This window comes from Myxine glutinosa, chromosome 13 (assembly GCF_964187855.1).
Source record: "Myxine glutinosa chromosome 13, kmMyxGlut1.1, whole genome shotgun sequence".
Taxonomy (NCBI): Eukaryota; Metazoa; Chordata; class Myxini; order Myxiniformes; family Myxinidae; genus Myxine; species Myxine glutinosa.
In genome coordinates this window covers 98710406-98724853 of record NC_136273.1, presented here as the reverse complement: position 1 = coordinate 98724853, position 14448 = coordinate 98710406, and the positions used below count along the sequence as shown (strand labels likewise).

The following is a 14448-nucleotide window of genomic DNA, read 5'->3' as shown; positions in this document are numbered from 1 at the left end:
ATAGGAGTTTTGTACCAGGGCAGGAAAAACACAGAGTTCCTTTCATTGTTAGATAAGCAGGAAAAGAAACATGGACCAGCTTGTGGCCACGAAGCAAAATGCAAGAGAAATTAACGGGCATGAGAAAAATCACATTCCCAGCCTGTCAGCAGTCTAATAAGAAAAAGTTTAATAAAGCACCTATCAGTTCGCCAAACTAAGATAACAAAAAATATATTAAATTTTATAAAAAATTCCATTTTGACATTTTGGGGTATTGTGTCGATCAGTGACAAAAATCAATATAATCCATTTTAAATTCAGGCTGTAACAACAAAATGTGAAAAAGCCAAGGGGTGTGAATACTTTCTGAAGGGGCTCTGGTGAAGAACCATTTTAAAAATAAAAAAATTCTTAATTTTTTCAATAAAAAAAGAAAACTGCTCGCTTTTTTGAGCACGTTATCGCAACGGATTTGTTATGTTATGGACGGAGTTGGATGAAATATGGTGGACAGGTAAGGTGTGTGCCAAGGCCAAATCGATTCGATTTTGGTGAAGATTTGACTCCAGATACGAGAATGTTTTTCAGTCATTCTTCACCATTTGGAGATGGGGCCAAAAACGATATGATGTTTTTTTTTTTGTTTGTTTGTTTGTTGTTGTATACTGAATCGAGGCTCGTGAAAGAGCTAACATTTATTTCACAAACAAATCAACCAGACAAACAAAATATACAAAAAGAGGGAGCGGAAGACAAGATGGGGAGAGAAGGGGAAGCACACAACCACAACATTTGAGAGCAGGGAGAAGTGTGGGAGGGAGAGGGCTTGGGGGCAGGAGGTGTGGGAAGGGGAGGGGGGGGGGGGGGAGAGGTATAAAACACAAGGGGACCGAAATTAGCGGGGGTAGAAAAGATCAAGGTTTTGGATGGGGGAGGATAAGAGATGGTGGTGAACAGCTGTTTTAAACTGCTGAAAAAAATGTTGTGGACGAATTATGACAAAACTTGGTGGATGAGTTGGGCAGGTGGTTGAGTTGGTTAGGTGAGAACAGGCCAATCAGATTTTGGTTCATATCGATGCAGATCCGGCCCATCAGTGGGACACAAAACGTAAACTGTTCAGTCTGGCGGAGGTACGCGCTCAACCGAGTGCCATTCCAGTTTATTATATTTCTGAAATCATGAACATCATTTTGCATAAAAAAATCATGAGTTTCATGTTGCTAATTTCATTTGAATAAAAAAACTGTACGCTCTGTTTACACCTTTAGAGGCCATTTTTCCCCGCAAAGCGGGGGTTGGCCTTTTTCGGGAACCATGGTTGTTGTTGTTTTTTGGTCCCCTTTTTGAAGCAATGTTTTACGGCCGGATGCCCTTCCTGACGCCAACCCTTTTTGCCGCCTTTAACGACAAACAGGGAATTACCAGTGAACTGGTACTCAATTAGCCGACCTCGGAAGGATGACAGGCTGAGTCAACCCCCCTGGCGTTAATTCAGCAATTGACCGGGATTCGAACCCAGGATCCAAGGATCCTAAGCCAGCACCCTAGCCGCTAGCCCAACACCAGGGTTGCATTTGACAACACCAACAACGGTGCATTTGAATGCTGCATCTTAAATAGGACATTTAGCAGAGAATGACTCAGGGGTTCAAGGACACAAGAAAATGGCCATTCAGATTAAAACACAACTGAGGGTGGGTAGGGTAGCCGAGGTGCCATCGATCCAAGGTTCGAATCTCGGCCCGGCTATTAACTGCCATGCTGATGGTTCACATGCCAGGTGATAGTACGGTGCACATGTACTATGCACCTCAGATGCATATTAAGCAGCTTGCCTTGTACAAAGAATAGTTTGTGGACGTTAACGAGCCTCCTGATTTTTTTTTTGTATAAATAAAGGATTTAACACTCATGATGGAGCTGCCACGCACACACAGACAATCCCAAGTGGGATGTGGCTTCAGCTTATTGATAAACTTATCAATTAAACACGACAGACAAACGTTGCATTCAAAACTTTATTTCGACAAATCCTTTTCCACAAAAACAAATACTGCTCAACTAATGCTTGAATATTTATCAACAAACGATGAGCGTATTAAAAGCAAGAAAAAAACATCACAGACACCACAAAGTAGTTACCCTGCACTTGCGAAGCGAAAAGAGGGGTTCAGCATTCAGGTACGTACGTGTGTGCCGTGTCTGCATTTTAAAAATAGATTTTCTCGTCAACCTTTGGTCCGATTGACCTGAAATTTTCACCATAGGAGCGCCGCCTCCTGTAGAATATTCTAATGAATATTATGACGTCATAGGTCACGTAGTACAGGCGCCATCTTGGAAAAACGTTACACCTCGAAATCTCCAAAACTGCTCCATGGAAAAAAATTGAAACATGGCTCATTGTCAAGTACTCCACCTGGAGAATACGATATGTTAATGATGATGTCATCGGTACTTTAATTATGACGTCATAATTTGCAAAGTACAACGCTTGATTTGATCAGTATGAATTTTTCTTCTCTGCAATTCCTGGTCCGATTAACACAAAATTTTCATCAGAGGGCCCCCTCCTGTGGAATATTTTAATGATTATTATGACGTCATAGATCACGTGGTACAGGTGCCATCTTGGAAAAACTTCACACCTCTATCTCTGAAACCACTCCATGGAAAAAATTGAGACCTGGCTCATTGTCACCGACTCCCCATAGGGATATAAACATAAGATATGTCAATGATGATGTCATCGGTGACTTCGTCATGACGTCATAATTCGACAAATACAACACTTATCCATCCGATCATTATTAAATATTTTTTTTCAGCAACTGTTGGTCTGATGGACACAAAATTTTCACCATAGGAGCGACTCCTCTAGAATATTTTAAAGATAATCATGACGTCACAGGTCATGTGTTACAGGCGACATCTTGGGAAAAACAAAAAACGTTGCACCTCAATCTCTCCAAAACCGGTCCATGGAAAAAATTGAAACGTGGCTCGTTGTAAATAACTCCATATGGGGAATAGGTGTTGTTAACGACGTCATTTGTGCCATAATTTTGACGTCATAACTCTACAGGGACAAAGCTTAGTCTGATGAGTTTGAAATTTATTGAGCATGATCTCTGCAACAATTATTTAGAGTATATAAATTTATGATGTCATCGCTCACGTGGTCTGGCAACCATATTGGATCAAAAATAAAAAAGAAACGTTCAAAAACAGAAGAGTTGGCTCACACCAAGTTGATTGCGCAGGGTAAGTATTCTATGAATACCATCTAGTTGTTAAAATGAATAGAAATTGTTATTAATTGGGTGCAAGGAGAAAGAAAAAAAAGTTAATTAAAGACAACCAAACTATACCTCTGCTTGTTCTTCTTCTGCCTCCTCTTCTTCCTCAGCTACATCTTCAAAATTTTCCTCACCTTCCTCTCCATCCTCTTCTTCCTTCTCATCTTCCCCAAGTCTTTCTTGTTGCACAAACTCTCCTTCGTCTTCCTCATCTGCCTCTTCTTCATCTTCGTACTCATCAGAACCTACACAATCTTGGAATTCTTCCTCTTTTGATGCATCTTTGTCATCCACATCCTTTTCTTCCCCTCCTTGAAGATCACTTTTCTCCTCGACTTTCTTCTCTTCGACTCTCTTCTCTTCCAAGCTCCCGACCTTTCCTGTCGGTTGCTTTTCACGATCATCTGTGCCCTTTTTCTCAATAGCTTTTCCTTTTTCACCAACTTGTTCCTTCGTCTTCACGGTTTTCTTTATCACCTTTTTGACTTCGAGGTTGGCTTTAGGTTTTGGTTCCTCTTTCTTTCGTTCTTCACCTTCCTGCGTTGCCAGTATCTCTTGAGCGAATGGGTCTTCACCCTAAAAGCAAACATAACCAGGATAAAAGTGTTTGAGTGATCCCACAACTCTGCTTCCAATTACCTTTCAAACCCAAATCCTGTTCCTCTGAGTGATTTCCTTGTGTTCACATTAACAGATTCTCAGTTTACCTATTCTCAAGCAACATCAGGTCATTCGCATCATGCCCACCACCCAACCCCCCTTTTTTCTGCTAAGGGATTGATGCAAACCTTTTTGAAGCGTTCATATTGAGTATTGTCTCGATGCTTGCTCAGCACATTCATCGCAATGTGCCTTATCTTCTCAAAATGATTGTTCTGGATGTCCTGGAAACAGGAAAAAGGAAGATAAACAGATAAGAGACAATCCAGATAATGAACAATGACTTTGAACAATGAAATTGGATATAATCAATGGAATTTGTTTGCAGGTCAAATGCACCTCTGCCATGCTGTTCACCTAACCTCATTGTGCCGATTAAGAATACAGGAATTCAAGGGCATCATCATCATGTGGGATTCCCTGTGCAGAGCATTGGTGCTGCCAAAGCAGTGACTAGTCGACAATACTGGCCAGGTCGCCACTCCGAAGTCAGGGCAGGAATTTGTACTTTGTTAATGGTGCCGGTGACAGCTCACCTAATCTTCACGATGGACACCATGTGATATTTAATGCCCACGAACTAATGCCGGCACATGGGACGCCCATTTAACGTCCATCTGAAGGGCCATCACACACTGATGAATCACGTTGCCTGTGAAACACGAGGCCGATAGTTTATAGCTGGGTCTGGATAGGAACCCAGGCAACACAGCTTAGAGGCCAGTATGCATACCTCTGGGCCATCCTGCCAGCTTTTCATTGGTGTTAAAAAGGCCTTGCACAAGTAAAATTAGTACAAACAGAAATTTGAATTCGAATTTACAAACTATCTCCTTCTGATGAGACTTGGCGATGCAGCATTTTAATGTTCACCGTTCTTTGGAGAGGGCATCAGCTCATCCGTTCTATCACGAGCAAAGGTACCGCCGCAACGCCATGTCCCTCCTTCCCTCCCTCCAATCCCGCTCTCCCCAGACAGCCACTCCACCCTTTCCACTCCCTCACCAACCGTAACCCTTGCCTCTTCCCACTCCTACACCTGTTTTCTCCCACCACACCTAGTAAGGTGCATCATGGAAAAAAAGTAATCCTTTTAAGTTTTGTCACTCTTGCACTTGGGAGCTCAGAGGAGTAGTGGCACAAACAAAGAAATGTCTCATTTGCTTTTATATCGAAGATAACCACTCCAAGCCCCAAATGAAATGAAATGAAATAACATTCTAAATGAAAGTAGATCACACAAAAAGGTGAAATAATGCAATGTCGTGCGAAAAGAACAACCCTGAGTGGGCTGACGGTCATCTCTTGAGGTTGTCGTTCAGAGCTCTGCTGAATTGAGAGGACCCCAATGGAAGCTACACTGATACATGCATTTTAAGGCTATTTTCCCCGCAAGAGCGGGGGTTAGCCTTGCGGTCCCCATGACAATCTTCTGCATTTTGCCCTATTTTCTGCATCTCCCCTTGTTAACACCCTTGCCCGCATTTCTTCTTCCACCATCTTTAGCCAAGTCTTTCTCGGTCTTCCCCGTCCTCTACTTCCTTCTACATTCATTTCCATCACTCTTCTCAACCAGTCACTTTCATCCTTCCTCAACACATGACCAAACCATCTCAACCTGTTTCTCTTCACAGCATCAATCACAGGCTCTATTCCCATCATCTTTCGCAATTCATCATTTGTCTTCCTCTCTCTCAACGATACTCCACACATACACCGAACCATTCGCATTTCCACCCTTCGTTGCTGCTCTACGTTCATTACCCATGTCTTGCTCCAAAAAATCACATCACTTCTCACACATGCAGCATACACCTTTCCCTTCAGCTTCAACGACACTCCCCTCCTCGTCACCACGCCACTCAGTTCCCGAAACTTCTTCCATTCAAATCTCACTCAAGCAACCATTGCCGAATCTGATCCACCTTCTCCATTCAGCATGTCTCCTAGGTAACAAAATGTTTTCACACCTTCCAGCTTCACGCCGTCTCCAAGATCCAACTCAACATTTCCTCCATCTGCAGCTCCCTCTGTGCACACCTTACACTTGAATGTAGCTTCCACACTGGTGTATGACCCTCTCAAACCACTACATTTTTGATGAACCCACTCAGCACACATTGTACATTGAATGGAATTCACTCCGACAGTCCGACACCCTTCCTGCACACAGCACACGGCCACTTCCCAGTTCTTTCCACCTTCTCCACATGCTTTACCACTTGCATTCGCCTTCGTTTTTCCGATATTCACCTTCAGACCTTTTTTCTCCATACATTCCTTCCACTTGTTCATCTTCTCCTTCAGTCCATCCATACTTTCTGCAATCAACACCAGATCATCTGCATACAACAACTCCCACGGGAAACCCTCCTTTACGTTCTGAGCCAGCACCTCCATCACAGCTACAAATAGTAGTGGACTTAGTACCGACCCCTGATGCACTCCCACCTTCACCTCAAACTCACCACTTCCCGTCCTTTGTCCTTACAGCTGTGCGCGCTCTTTTGTACATTGCCATCACTACTCTGATCAACAATTCCTCCACTCCTAACTTCCTCAATGCCCATGTCATTACTTCACGTGGAACCCCATCGAATGCTTTCTCCAGATCAACAAACCCAAGAAACAACTTCTTCCACTTCTCCATGTACTTCTCCTGCAACTGCCTCACAATAAAAAGCGCGTCTGTCGTTCCCTTTCCTGGCATAAATCCAAACTGCATTTCGTCAATCTTCACTTTCTTCCTTATCGTCCTCTCCAACACCCTTTCCAATACCTTCATTCCATGCTCCAATAACTTTATCGCTTGATACGAGCCACAGTCCAGAGGGTACGAAATCACTACACTGATACGAAATCGAAAAATCAAAGCCTAAGTGATTGTGCGGGCCACTGTATTGTATTCATGTGACAAGTTTAAGAGCAATCAGCTGGTTGATAAGGGAGGAGCAGCAAATATAGCAAATAGTTCATGAACAAATGACTGGACAAACAGATATCCAGAAATCACGACCCATTTCAGAAGTGAATCTCAGAGAATCGAGACGAGATGACCTAAGTCCTAAAATATATAGATTTAAATACAGTCTGTTCCGATGGCCTGAAAAAAGGGACCGGTGTCGTCTATCGCCATGGCTTGCAAACAAACAAACATCAAAGCTTGCAGAGCGCTCGCCAAGTGGCTTAAGCACACAGGCAAGCAATCCAACGAAACAGTTGATAGGGAACGGCTGGCTTGGCAAGGACAGCAAGTGGATGATTGGATACAATGGGACATACAAGCAAAAACAAACAGATAATTTCCGTTTCGACACTTGTTTAGTCCACAATCTGATCCTAAAATCCAAAATTATATTTCGATTATATACCTTACAGAGGTCAAACCAAATATATATTTTTTGATGGTCTGCCTGAACAATTTTGGTGGTCTGTATATTAGATCTGACAGTGATTTTTATGTGGTAGCCCATTGGGCTGAGCCGTCTAGAACAGTGTTTGTCCGTCTGTATGTATGTATGTATGGATGTATGTATGTATGTCTGTCCCCTCAAACGTATACCAATCAGAGCTGAGAATCTCGTCACATGACAGGGTGATGCGATTACGTCTGATGTCATTATGGCGGTGCTGCGGCTGACTCTCCACGCACCGCCATTTTGATTTATATGCCGTTAATGCCAAACATATTGTCGAACCTGTCATAGATCACAATCACCATGCTCTACATTTACGTTTTTCATTCAATGTGAAACACAAACAAACCGATTGTTAAAACGACCATCAAATATCAAAAGCATCGGTGTTAGGTCTCTTCCACCAATACTGTACGTATAGGCCTTAGGTGTTATGACTCACCGTCCGTCCGCTTTGGACAAATTAAACCCAGGTTTCTTAATACAGTGGTGTCGTTTCAGTCGTATCGTTTTTGTAGTAACTAGGGCATGCCCGTACGTGGGTGCCCGTTCCTTGCCAAAAAAAAAAAAAAACGCTACCCGTACGCTCTACCCCGCCCGTACGCCCGTAAACAAAAAAAACAACGCTCTTCGCTTCCGCCCTTCGCTCTGACTGAATTGGGAGAAATAATGCGCATAAGAAATCGAGAAATTATTATTTTCTCCGGAAGAAATCGAATTACGTACCGTAATGGCGCACGCGCTGGGCTCAGCTCGCTCTCACATCGGCCACGCCTACGCAATAACGCGTTCTGTGATTGGCTGCCGGAAGTGCAGTCCTCACTGTCCGGAAGGTCGCAAATCGCAGTTACGATGAATCGCAAATTAGTTTTAATTAGTTTTAAAACATAGTTTAACGGCAACATAGTTTGCCGACGGGAAATAAATGAATACGCTCTCAAATGTGCCATCCGAGGCAGAGTCTGTTCGCCACGTTCGGCACACGTGATAGCTCGCTGCTCTCTGATTGGTTGAATCGTTTTTTGGACATAGCTCGGTAACTACTTCTGCGATTAATTTAAAACCTTGAAAAGGCACATCCTCGGGTCCCCAGCAATATACCTGGCAAGTTTCAAGTATATCGGACCGGTAGTTGTCGAGAAACAGCGGTCACAGACAAACATACATACAAACATACAAACATACAAACATACAAACATACACACAGAGATTGCTGGAATTATAGATAGATAATAATATTAAAGTAAATATAACCATAACACTTTAATCTCAATGTCATGAATGGAAAGTTGATGGATTGAAGTGGTGTAAAAGCAGAGGTAAGGAATTCACCTCGGTTTCAAAAAAATAATATAATTTTCGTAATAATAATGTAATGTTCTTATTATAGTAAATCTAATCGTAACACTAATCCCTTTGTAGTGACTGCAACGTTACTGGAGGTTAAATATATATCTTACATATTTTAAAGTAGCGGAAGTTTTGTGTCCGGCCGTCATGCTACGTCATGACGTATATGGTGTCATTACGGCGTAAACACCCGCTCACTTCGAGAGCGGCAGGAAAGGTCATTCCTCTTTGGGGTATATAGATTACAGTCTCTCTATGATCGGGTCTCAAGGACATTGGGTGTGTGTTCATTTACCAAGTTTCTTGAGGAGAGATCGCCAAGTGGTTGAAGCATTTGAGCAAGCACTCCATTCAAAACCCTTAAGGAACGGCTGGCTTGGTGAGCGCGAGCTAGCTGCTTGGTAAATGAGCACACCTCCAACCCTTGTGAGGTGTATAGATTACAGTAGATCTTCGCTCAGTTCTGCAAGTTAAACTTACCTCATTGATGTCGGCATTCCTCCAAATTTCTTCATTTAGTGTTATAAGCAGCATTAGCGACTGTTTGAAAAGCTAATCATGTATGTTTGTGGTTTATAATATTTTACAAGCCAGGCTGCACTGCTGTTAGACTTTTGGTCTTGTTTTTATTAAACAGGAACAAGAAAAAACAATATGGGGGTTTGGTTGTGGATAAGTCCCCTGTGAGCGATTCCGAGCAATGGCAAGCTCAAGCATGTTCTGATCCTTTCAATGACCTGATCCAACATGCTATAATGTCATGCATGTGCTGATCTTTTCAATAACAATGTAACATAAGTAATCATATCTATATAATATTCTCCGTCAGTGATTCTGTCTGTCTGTTCGTGGGTGTGGCCTCCCCCATTGAGGGAATAGCTCCACCCATTCTGGAAGGGGCTTCAAAAACAAATCACCACCATTTTCTTTCTTCGCATTGCAATGAGGCCTCCTTTGTTAGGCCCGCCATTTCTTACTCTCTCACAATTTTCTTTCAACTCTAATTCGATATCTCGTTTTATTTTTCATAGTCGCTAACATGGTTTTCGACTCTGTTGCAAAAAATGGGAAGAAAATTCATTGTGAGTTACTGTTTATAGAATGAATGAATGAATGATTGTTTTAAGGCCATTTTTCCCCGCTAGAGCGGGGCTTGCGGGCCCCATGACAATAATGGTTCCCTGTTTGAGGCAATGTTTTTTTTATGGCCGGATGCCCTTCCTTACTGTTTATAGAACAAAATGCATTTTAAATGAAATGAAGGACTGTCCATTGAGACTCCCTCACGACTTTATCTCGACTCTTGTTCACCATCTAATTTCATTTTTCACAGTCGCTAAGATGGTTTTCGACTCGGTTGCAAAAAAGGGGAAGTAAATTCGATGAAAGGCAATACACAGATGGGAAATTGCAGAGAGATATTTCTTCGTTCTTATTTTATAAGTTATGCTCACGTACACTTTAAAGAAGTTTATTTGAAATCTTTAAATTTAAAAATATCATTTTGCATCATGTATGCTGTAACGAAAATAGACATCTTGCTTTTCGCCGGACAGAACTGTGTACACACCGCCCATAAGACTTCCCCCCCCCCCCCCCCCCAAGGACCTTGCCATTTGATGACAGTCGTCACGATGAAATGTTTCATTTTGATGTAGTCGCAATAAAAAGTCAACAATGTGGGGAGAGGGGAGGAGCTTCGTTCACGTATCGCCACAGACGGGAAATTGCCGAGATAGATTTTAAAAATCGCGGGACAGTATGTCAGGATGAGGGGGTGGTGGGTCAAGGGTGGGGCCGCACAAGGGGAAGGGGGATGATGGGTGTGGTTTGTATGGGCATGGTTTGTGTGGGTGTGGTGTATGTGGACGTGGTTTGTTGGTGGATGTATTACTAATTAAATAATTGGGCGGTGTGTGGGGGAATTTATGATTAATAAAATAATTGGGTTGTGTGGGTAATTAATTAAATAATCTGGGTGAGAGCAAGTATGGATGTGTTTTGGTTAATGTATGTATGTATGTTAATGTATGTATGTATGTATGTATGTTAATGTATGGTTAATGTGTGTATGTGGAGATTTTTTAATTGTGATCTTTGTCTTTTGCAATTCCTGTGAATAAAATGAACCTAAGATTTATTTATTCCCATTTTTTCTGTATCCAAGATCGAGGCTCGTGTCAGAGCTAACATAAATCACAAAAAAACATAAACGGACACATAAAACAGATAAAAAATGGAGTGGGAGACAAGATGGGGAGAGAGAGGGAAGCAACACAGGCAGAGAACAGGGACATCGGGAGATCTTTGGGAGGGAGAGGGCTTGGGAGGCGGGGAAAGGGAAGGGGAGGGAGAGGTATAAAACAAATGGACACTGCTAAGACTTTCAGGAAAGAAGTCGGTATTGCAAAAACGTGGATTAACGGGGGTAGAAAAGATCAAGGTTTTGGATGGTAGAAGATAAGAGATGGTGGTGAACAGCTGTTTTAAAGACCTGGAGGGAGGAGTGGGATTGAAGAGAGTGAGGGAGTTTGTTCCAGAGGCAGGAGAAAAGAGGAATGAAAGAGTGAAGGTGAGCAGAGAGCCGAGATTTCGGCAGTTTAACCATCAGAGGGTGGCTGGCAGATCTTGTGCGACCTGTAGGAATATTTGGGGGACAGAGCACAGAGAGAGCTGGGGGAGCAAGGCCGGAGAGGAGTCGGTAGAAGACAGAAAGACCACCGACCTGCCTGCGGTGAGTGAGTGAAAGGCCCTCAGAGATAGCTTCATCGTGGGAGATTCCAATGATTCTGAAAGCTTTGGATTCAACAGCGTGAAGCCGAGCCAGGTGTGAGGCAGGAGCACCAGCCCATAGGGGAGAACAGTATTCCATTGAGCTGCGGATGAAAGCCTTGTATGTGGTGAGGAGCTCAGGTGTGCCTAGGAAGGACTTCGCATGACGGAAGATGCCCAGTCGGCGACTGGCTTTGGAGGCCAGCTTGGAAATGTGGTTTTCCCAAGAAAGATCATGGCAGATCGTGAGACCCAAAAGCTTGAGCGACAGAACTTCTTGGAGAGGATTGTTGAGAAAGTAGATGGGAGGGTTGTCCAGTCGATCTTTTCAGAGAGACATAGTAAGAGTGTGAGATTTGTCAGGATTGAAAGACATGTTCCACTTGTTTGACCAGTCTGTGATTTTGTCCAGGTCTTTAGAGAGTGAGGAGGCTGCAGACTGCCGATCTGCGGGAAGAGGAATGGAGCGGCAGAGAGTGGAGTCATCAGCAAAGAGAAAGAGAGGATTTTCCAGAGAGTCGGAGAGATCATTGATAAAGACCAGAAAAAGCACAGGGCCCAGCACACTGCCTTGGGGAACTCCAGCCTGAACAGGAAGGGGAGATGAGAGAAATCCATTCAGGGCCACACGTTGACGACGACCAGAGAGGAAGTCCGCAAGCCATGCATGGAGATTTCCATGGATACCATAGGAGGAGAGTTTGGTGAGCAGAGCTGGGTGCCAGACCGTATCGAAGGCACGTGATATGTCAAGGGAGACAGCTCTGATTTCCTGTTTGACATTGAGGACCTCCATCCATTGTTGAGACAGGAGAAGCAGCATGTCCAGAGTAGAGTGACCTGGTCTGAAACCAAATTGATGATCAGAGATGAAGCCATTGGAGAAGAGGAAAGATTTCATATCCGAAGCAATGATGGATTTCATGACTTTGCTGATAATTGGGATCAGGCTGATTGGTCTGTAGTTGCAAGGATCTGTTTTTGCACCTTTTTTGTGTAAAGCGGTAATGTTTGCTGATTTCCAGGATGCTGGCAGATGACCTTGAGCAAAAGATAGGGTGAAAAGAACAGAGAGAGGGTGAGATAGAGCGGCAGAGCAGGATTTTAGGACCCGTGGGCTGATGCCGTCTGGTCCAGTTGCAGAATCAGAGTCGAGGTTTGACAAAAACTCCTCCACCTTGTCAGGAGAGAAGGACACAGAGTCCAGGAGCAGTTGGGTTCGACTGGGAAAGGTGGGAACAGAGAGAGATGGGTTTGGGACTAAGGATTTTGAGGCAAACACAGAGTTGAGGCATTCGGCTTTGTCACGTGCGATGTCAACTGTGTGGCCATTTGAGGTAAGGGAGGGGATGGAGGGGGAACAAACACCAGAAACGGATTTGACCAGATGCCACCAGGATTTGGAGGAAGGAGACAGGTTTGAGAGTTCATTCTTGAGTGAGGAGAGATAGTGCTTCCTGGCACTCCTGAGGGTAGACACACTTGTTCCGAGCTTGGTGGAAGGAACTGAGATTGCCTTCAGTTGGATTAGCCTTCCAAGAGGCAAAGGCAAGTTGTTTCAGTATGATGGCTTCCTGGATTTTTAATCAGATTGTTCAGTGAACATGTTTTTTTTTTTGTTTTGTTTTTTGTATACTGAATCGAGGCTCGTGAAAGAGCTGAAATTATTATCTGTTGGGCTTCATAAATTAATAACGTGCATTTATAATAATAATAATAATAATAATACTAAGAATATTAATGATAAGAATATATTATTGTTATTATTATTATTATTATTAACATTTAATACATTTATTTTTATTTTTTATTTATGCGCTTAATCTCATTTGAGCTATAAGCACCCACACTAACTGAAACATAAACCACAAACAACACCAACTCCTCCGAAAGAAAAAGAGGCAGGGAAATTGGGAAAAGTCCTGACTGGAACAGATGTTTTAGATTTAATGAAAACCCATCAACAAATGATACTCCAAATGTATAATGTGATATTAATTTTCTCTGGCCAAGCGAAAAAGTTTATGTTGGTAAAATATTACCATAGTTACAAGCTCTCAATATTCTAACCTCATTTTTTTATTGAAATGCAGGGGTGGAGGGGGGGGGGGGTGTTACATACTTTGAGTGGATGTTAAGAAAGAAATTGTAAAGAGGGGCGGACATAAGAAATTTTTGCGCATTTGAGAGAGAGGGACCAGCGATGCCGGTTAAAACAAGTCTTTCCATGTTTGTTTACGTAGGATTTCTTTGTAACCAAGCGAATATTTCCTCACTTTTTTTTCCGTGAAATTTATACTTACAATATCATAAAAGTATATATAGCCTCACAATAGAGGCTACAAAGAGATACGAGGTGAATTTGAAGGAAACACAGATGGAAGGCTGTTGTATGCCACCTGCTTCGCTGATCCCCAGTTAACAGATTTGCAAAAGTTCCTGCAGTCTATGTCCGCCCCCTCCAATAATGGCTTTAAGTTTAATATCAAATCATTGACATTTATAATTCCCTGAATAACCATGATTCCAAAATTACAGTAAAATTGTACTACCACAGCAAGTTGAACATGATACAAAGTCACTAACTTAGTCTTCCACCAAATCATCATCATCATTCACATGTCCAATATAACGTTACATAAGTTAATTTTAAAGTCATTCTCGATGCATGGTGCAGGAGTTTACACATACCTTGTCCTTGAGAAGTAGATTTCTTTGCAAATGACTTCTTTTCTTCTGATTTTACTGATGTCACAAAGCGCTTGTAGCAATTGTAGTGGTAGCCAATGTTACTCGAGGGCGAGGGCTGAGCCGCAATGCACGAAGCAGTATCGTGAAAATCAATACGAAGCTTTGTTGCAATCTCGGTAACTATATCACTCTCTTTGCAGTTGTAATTCACCCATTTGCGAGCGAAATCGACAAATCGTTTCCACGATTCATTATTGAACACGATGAAGTTACTT

General features: G+C 42.6%; 1 protein-coding gene across 1 annotated transcript in view; it reads right to left on the bottom strand.

Moving 5' to 3' along the window:
• Positions 1-1989: 1989 nt before the first annotated feature.
• The window catches only part of LOC137439142 (uncharacterized), a 78248-nt gene continuing 65789 nt past the window's right edge, over positions 1990-14448 (bottom strand). Inside the window, exons 9-10 of the mRNA XM_068134864.2 lie at positions 4073-4168; positions 1990-3860 (exon numbers count right to left, since the gene is read on the bottom strand). Coding sequence (XP_067990965.2) covers positions 3351-3860; positions 4073-4168 — 606 coding nt within the window. The 3' untranslated portion in view covers positions 1990-3350. The remainder of the gene's footprint in view (positions 3861-4072; positions 4169-14448) is intronic.